The sequence below is a fragment of the Trematomus bernacchii genome, unplaced genomic scaffold (assembly GCF_902827165.1).
Source record: "Trematomus bernacchii unplaced genomic scaffold, fTreBer1.1, whole genome shotgun sequence".
Classification (NCBI taxonomy): domain Eukaryota; kingdom Metazoa; phylum Chordata; class Actinopteri; order Perciformes; family Nototheniidae; genus Trematomus; species Trematomus bernacchii.
This window is the reverse complement of record NW_022987775.1, coordinates 194,577-202,702: the sequence shown is the minus strand read 5'-3', so window position 1 is coordinate 202,702 and position 8,126 is coordinate 194,577. Positions and strand designations below refer to the sequence as shown.

Genomic DNA, 8,126 nt, shown 5'->3' with positions numbered 1-8,126 from the left:
TGCTGCCTAAACTTAAACTCTGGCCCCTTACCTAATTCTAACCCTAACCAATCGGGCTTTGCTGCCTGAACCTAAACTCTGGCTCCTTACCCAATTCTAAACCTAACCCTAACCTTAACCCTAAACCTAACCAATCGAACCTTGCCGCCTAAACTTAAACTCTGGCCCCTTACCCAATTCTAAACCTAACCCTAACCTTAACCCTAACCCTAAACCTAACCAATCGAACCTTGCCGCCTAAACTTAAACTCTGGCCCCTTACCCAATTCTAACCCTAACCCTAACCATCTCATCTCCACGCCTAACCCTAAGATGGTGGCCCCCAGGCCTGAACCTAAAATGGTGGCCTACGCTCTTAGCCCGATCTGTGTTGGAAAGCTAAAAAGTAAGCCCACACACTGGAACACGTTACTTACCTGCTCACGGGAAAATACGGCAGCTTCACGAGGCGCGTCCCATAATTAATTCAGAAGCCATCTCCAGGCTCGTTTTAAAAGGGAGTATACGACACGTTACTTACCTGCTCACGGGAAAATACGGCAGCTTCACGAGGCGCGTCCCATAATTAATTCAGAAGCCATCTCCAGGCTCGTTTTAAAAGGGAGTATACGACACGTTACTTACCTACTCACGGGAAAATACGGCAGCTTCACGAGGCGCGTCCCATAATTAATTCAGAAGCCATCTCCAGGCTCGTTTTAAAAGGGAGTATACGACACGTTACTTACCTGCTCACGGGAAAATACGGCAGCTTCACGAGGCGCGTCCCATAATTAATTCAGAAGCCATCTCCAGGCTCGTATTAAAAGGGAGTATACGACAGCTTCACGGGGCTCCGCCCCTGCTATATAAGAGGGAAGCCATCTCCTAGGCTCACTCTGTTCCGGTCAGCCTGTCCTTCTGCATGCTGAAGCCTGCTCGCACAGCTGCAATTTTTTGAGACGCACAGTGCTGGGAATGATCTCCCCATGCACGGCCATTCCTAAGAGGAGATTGTATGGATGTAATGGCCGAAACAATCAATGATATCTGGGTTATCTACTGAAGATGTGTGAATTTTTAATGTGGGTGACAGTATAAACACTACCATGATATGTCACCTTAAACATAATTTTTATCCGAAACAGTTTACGAGAGGTACTTGAGTGAGATATGATTACACCTGGACTTAATCTACGACGGAGAGTGCATCGATATCACTGCCTACGGCAGTGAGATCCAAATCTTTTTACCTAACCTTAACCCTAACCCTAAACCTAACCAATCGAACCTTGCCGCCTAAACCTAAACTCTGGCCCCTTACCCAATTCTAAACCTAACCAATCGAACTTTACTGCCTGAACCTAAACTCTGGCTCCTTATCCAATTCTAAACCTAACTAATCAAGCTTTGCTGCCTAAACCTAAACTCTGACTCCTTACCTAATCCTAAAATACATCTCCACAAATAGCTTCACTATTTAACTCTCAATTCAAACCATTAAAATTAACTAATGGTACACTTTTTACCTAAATCTCCAAACTCAAAATTAATTTAGAAAACCACATTCTCTCTACCCACTTTTTCATTCTGCTCTCTCCACTCCTAACCCCTCCTCCGCTCAAGTCCTTCGGGGTCTGACGAGCCGTAAACGGGTTAAAACGGAGACGGCCATTTTGGCGCGGGGGGGGGGGGTGTCCGCCGTAACCACAGCTAGCCTCCTCGACTCTGTTCTTCAAACTTAACTTACCTTATCCACTTCACACCCTTCATATTTATGACTCAGTCTATGGTACTAAGCTAGGGTAGGCGCCGACACGTTATCGAATGGCCCGTGCCTCTCCTTGGATCTCTGTATAACCATGAAGTCGTCGGGCGACATGGGGAGATCTGGTGGCCTTTACAAAAACCTAACCCTTTTATTTTAACCACTAACCCTAACCACTCTGGCTCCTTACCTAATCTTAAAACGCATCTCCACAAATAGCTATTTAACTTTCAATTCAAACCACTAAAATCAATCAATGGTACACTTTTACCTAAACCTCAAAAATAACAAAACCACATTCTCGCTATTTTCATTCTTTGCTTCCTAAACCCCTTCCCCTCTCGAGCCCCCTTGGGGTCTTTCGGGAGGTTAACGGGTTTACAGAGAAACCGCCATTCTTGGAGGGCTGGTTGTTTCCGTGACCATCGGCTTACCGCCTCGTCTCTGTCTTTCAAGCTCAACATTACCTTGTACACTTTACACCCTTTATATTTATGACTCAGTCATGATGCTAAGCTAGGGTAAGCGCCGACGCGTTATCGAATGGCCCGTGCCTCTCCTTGGATCTCTGTATAACCATGAATGCCGTTGGGCGACATGGGGAGATCTGGTGGTCTTTACCTAAGCTAACCCTAACCCTAACCCTAACCCAACCCTAACCCTAACCCTAACCCTCACTGTCGCTACTTTAACTATATTTTGATGCTAATACTTTTCTACTTTTACTTGAGGAACATTTGTAATGCAGGACTTTTACTGTAACATATTATTCCTACACTCTGGTACTTCTACTTTTACTTAAGTATTAGATTTGAATACTTCTTCTCCCACCTCTGGATATGACTTATGAATGAGATGAATATAAGAGAGCCTCACTACACCATTAGTCCCCCGTCACTTTGGTCCTAGCGTCCATGTGAAGAGTTCCTTCAGGCAGCAGATATTACAACAGGATTGTTCGGTTATGAATACATTATAAGTTAGTTATGATGTAGTTAAAACAATATTGGAAGATAGTCATTTTTTGTGTGTGTTTTGGACTGAAATAAATCATGGGTCAAAACTGACCCGCGAACACCATGAACGGTAACAGCTTTCGAACACAACACAAGGGTTAAAGATGTACTTTGCAGGAAATTATTGTAATGCTTACTGTTTTTAATGTTGAAGGTACTTTGTATTTGTTATAATGCTGCAGTGGAGTTGGAGAATGTGAATGTGACTCCTGACAGTTTCTAAGAGAGAATCAAAACAACTCCATCAAATCAAACATGTGGCACAGCTCCAGTATGCCATGCTTTACCCCTCACATGTTTTCTGCTGAGTCTCCTTCATCAGGGTGGGAGCTTCTTTGTTTACAGCAGGTTCATCCGTCACATGACTTCACACAAGGAGACAGAGAGTTCAGGAGTTTGGCATCTATGAATGTAAAGGTTAAAACAGATGTTTGAAGGGATGCAATACATTAAAGAAGAGATCGTTAAGATGTTCAGATTATTTATTTACAGAAACAGAAATCAACCTCATAGACACATTTCTGAATTAAACTGCTGGTTATTTAATCACAAGATATCTGAAGCAGCATCAAAAATACTACACTTAATTATACAGCTGTTATTCCCTCTAAGTTCATTAGAAATTGATATTTTCAATTACCATAAATGTTATTGTCCATCTATATAGGACTGAAAATGTCACATAGGCTAACGAAAGAACATTGTAAGAATGAAATAATTAAACTAAATGTATTAAATGACTTGCTCCCTGCAGAAAAACAACATATCTTAAAATAATTCATCAAACGACCCAAAAATATAAAAAAGTTAAACTGATAACTTATCGTGCTATAACATGATGTTTGACTAGAAACTAGATGTTGATAAAAGGAGAACTGACAGCTTTGATTTGTTAGTTTGGTTGATTTCATGACGTTTCAGCACGATATACAAACTTCTTACATTTCTTCAAGAATTCACACAAAACTTAATCAAACTTTCTCATTTCATCCATTACAAAGAAACACAGAAAATAAATTCATTCTTTTAAAGATGTTTGGATTCAAAATGTGAACATTCATCAATCATGCCTCAATATATTTTAAAATGATTTTCTGATTTTAATAAAGTGTCAGTGAGTTAAATGAAAACTATAAACACACTGTAATAAAGTATGATGCAAAATAAACTATAGCAATAAACAATCAAGTTGTTTTGTTTGTTTTTGACTGACTCTTTGATTATAATGTGTAAAAATGTCATGCAAAGATTAATATCTCATCATCTGTTGATTCTTTTCTTGATTGTTCCAAAGAGATGTAGACGGACAGTGAAGTCAGAATAAAGTCTGAACCAACGCTCCTGAGCATCACAGAGGAATCTCACTCTGACAGATTTTGATTTCAGCAGTTTTAGCATCACCAGCTTTTCCAATACCGAAATATGGGAAGAGTTTCTCAGTGAAAGTGTCTCTGTGAGTGCAGATGGGAGTCATGTGTTCAGGGTCGTAGAAGGACACCTCCCCCCTGTCATAGTCCAGCTGGACTCTGATCCTCTGGAGATTCTTCTCCACTCTGACAGCCTCACCAGCACCATTATAGTATTCTCCATCGCCATGCCATAAACACCAGATTCCATCTTCTGGTGAGACACCTATATCTCCCTTCCTGTCAGCTGACTCTTTAGTCAAACCTATAAGCCAGTGAGGATGATCTCCCACCTCCACCTCCCAGCTGTGTTTCCCTGAGCTGAAGCCCTCAGAGCCCAGAACACTAGCACCGTTAGTGAATCTCTCTGGATTATCAGGAAGCTGCTGATCTGTGTCTCCACGTCTCACACTGGTCAGATCATCAGACAGAGAGAGCCAGCTGTGTGCAGTGTTTGGGTCCAGAAGGACAGGACTGAAGTGGACCTGGTCCTTCATCTTCTCCCAGACTCTGAAGGACAGGTTGCCCAGGTGTTTGGCCACATCTGTCAGCGCTCCTGAGAGCAGCTGTGGGTCTGACAGTGAGCTCTGGACTCTGGCTCTGCTCTGAGTGGCTTTGTAACTGCTGAGGAAGGGCACGTTGTGTTTCTGCAGCTCTTCTTCAACAACAGAGATACTGTGTGACAGAGAGGAGATGTGCTCCTGAATGCTCTTCAACTCTCTGCTGATAGTCTTCCCTTTCTGCTCCTCTTCGTCCCTCAGAGCTGCCAGTCTGGACTCCTCTTCCTCTGTCAGGAACTGATGGAGCTTGATGAACTCTGCTCTGATCTTCCTCTCTGTGGACAGCAGCTGCTTCTTGGACACTTGAATCACTTCATTGTATGTTGTCTCCACTCCTTTGTATTTGTCCCTCTTGTCCTCCAGAGACTCTAAGTCAGATGTCAGCAGGTCCTTCAGCTCACTGACTGCTTGTTCTACAGGAACCACCTTGTGACTCTGGTGGAGAGAAAACTCACAGACAGGACAGACAGCTCTCTCTTCATCCATACAGAACAATCTAGGCTCTTCTGGATGTTTACTACACACCACCTCCACCTTCTTCTCTCCCTTTTCTGTCTCAGATGATCCAGCTTTCTGTCTCTCAGCAAAGGAGTCAGACAGTTCCTTCAGTGCAAAGTTCCCCACAGGATCTTTGGAGGACTTTCTTTTACAAATGGGACAGTTTTTGTTCTTACTTTGTTCCCAGAATGTCTGCAGGCAGCTCGAACAGAAGCTGTGGTTACAGCCCAGAGACACGGGATCTCTGAAAGTCTCTGAACACACATGGCAGCTCAGACGACTTTCAACAAGAGCGATTTTCTCAGCCGTTTGGTATTAAAGTTATTTCTAGAGCAGGACTCACCAACTTACAGTCTCTCCACTTCTCCCCAAATATACTCCAAACGTGTCTCCGAGCAGAAATCTCACACCCTGTAATGGCGTCTCAGCGCTGTTCAACAATGTCAAAATCCACTTTCGTTTCCTCTCACCTCCGTCACAGGGTGAGTTATCAACATCAGGAAATGCTGCTATGTCATTTATTCACCAGCAGATGGAGTCAGGATGTCTTTCAGAGGGAAATGTCCTTTGGTATTCAGTTCAGGACGATGACTTTGTCCAGGTATCTGTTGAAGAAAAACACATACAATTTAACACGTTTAAAAAAACAACAACGTAGGATAAAAAGGAAAATGCTCATATATAAAAGTTTGAAGTGGACAGTTTTTGTTCTTTTGTTCCCAGAATGTCTGCAGGCAGCTCGAACAGAAGCTGTGGTTCTTTGTTCCCAGAATGTCTGCAGGCAGCTCGAACAGAAGCTGTGGTGCAGCTCAGAGACACAAAAAAACTCACTTCGTTATATCTCATTCCAATGGAAAGAGAATCTATGGCAGTGAGACAAATATAGCACTTATTGAACATTAAAGCATTTAACATGTCACAGTAAAAGCACAACATTCAGATATACTGTATGAAAATGAGAATAATATGTCCTTTTTAAAATGACAATAAAGAGTCGAGCTTTTTCAACAATTTAAACTGAAATAATTCTAATAATATGATTGGTAAATTCAAATGGGCCTTTGTGCTTTCTCCTTCCTTCACGGTCTACAGTTGTGTGGATTAGAGGACATCATAATGAAGTCGCATGATCTATCCACTTACCCATTCAACTTTCTCACTGAAGGTCAACAAGAACAAGAACAAGATTCTTACCTGCTGTAAAGCTTCTCTTTCATTCTGCATTAAAACCTTAAACAATTTATTAAATACACTTTAAATATACAAGAGTTTATTTACCATCAGTCTTCATGTACTACCCAACATGACACATGATGTAGTTACAGTGGAGGAAGTACTGCACTTCAAGTACACATTTTGAAGGATTGAGGTATTTACCTGTTATGTATTGTTGTTTGTTTTACTACAGTGCATCTTATATGACTGCTGTCATTTCATTTGAGATCTATATGTCATATTTATGATCAGTGTATAAAATATATATTTGTATTGATGATTTGCATGTAAACACTTTAGATAGTACTTTTTTTTTTTATATTTAAGTTCTATTTCTTGCTTAAAGGTAGGGTAGGTAAGTTTGATGAAACCGGCTATTACCCATAACAAAATACAGTACTTTTTATAATGGCAGTAGTGTTTTATTTTATAGTTAAATACTATTACCGTAAACACAAACACAGCTACTTGGAAGTACTGTGTTTCATTTTACAGCTATAAAATGGCAGTGGCTCAGTCGGTAGGGGCTTGGACTGGGAGGCTGTAGGGTCGCCGGTTCAAGTCCCCGACCCAGACCTAAAATATGGAGTGTGGACTGGAGAGGTCCCAGTTCCACCTCCTGCCCTGCCGTGGTGCCCTTGAGCAAGGGCACGGGACACCCCCATTCCCTCCCCAACCGGCTCTTCATTTGACCACCTTTTATAATTCAGTCAAATGTAGCCCTGTATTGACTAATGATTCATATGTGTACACATATATCACTTAAATTATTCAATACATCCTTGTACTGAAGTATTCAAAAGTAAAAATGACATATTTAATATCAATGATTTGCTGTGGCCAATTGTTTTCATTGCATTGACAGACCCTTGTATCTCTCTGATACCACCCAATGAACTCACTGACTTGCATGTAGAACAAAGCAGATAGCAACACCTATAACAACTTAAGCATAGACATTTAAAAAAAGGACAGCTACTGTATCGACATTTTAAAAGTGTATTCAAAGAAAAAGCCCTAACATAACAGCAGGGCTCTATTTCAGTATAACTAAAGAATAAAGACAGCAACAGCTGACATCAAATCTTTGCTGAGCCTAAAGATAATCATAAATAAATAACATAGTGAAAATAAATATATTGCATATGCTCAAAACAGCAGCATCCAACCGTCTCTAATCCTTGGATTTACACTGGTTACTAGTGTTTAATATATATTACTAATATAACAGTTATACATATATTGTTTTTTCCCTCAGTTACGTCCATGTAAGGTGTCCCAGTGTTTTAAATTAAACTCCTATATTAATCACAACAATGAACACGCAGAAAAAATCTAATTTTAAAGGGTTGTGTATTTTATTTTATATTAATAATTACTTTTTACCTCACAGTGTTTGGACTGTAAGCTGCAGCCTGACCACCAGAGGGCGCTGTGTCTCCACTGCCGCCTGACCACCAGAGGGCGCTGTGTCTCCACTGCAGCCTGACCACCAGAGGGCGCTGTGTCTCCACTGCAGCCTGACCACCAGAGGGCGCTGTGTCTCCACTGCAGCCTGACCACCAGAGGGCGCTGTGTCTCCACTGCAGCCTGACCACCAGAGGGCGCTGTGTCTCCACTGCTGCCTGACCACCAGAGGGCGCTGTGTCTCCACTGCTGAATAAAACATTCATTTATATTTTAC

General features: G+C 41.6%; 1 protein-coding gene across 1 annotated transcript; it reads right to left on the bottom strand.

The window, feature by feature from the left end:
• Positions 1-3,227: 3,227 nt before the first annotated feature.
• LOC117497098 (nuclear factor 7, ovary-like) lies at positions 3,228-5,536 on the bottom strand (the record flags this gene model as incomplete). Its single annotated transcript, XM_034148979.1, has 1 exon — positions 3,228-5,536. A coding segment is annotated over one exon (1,425 nt), but the record flags the coding sequence as incomplete, so codon positions are not given.
• Positions 5,537-8,126: the final 2,590 nt, after the last annotated feature.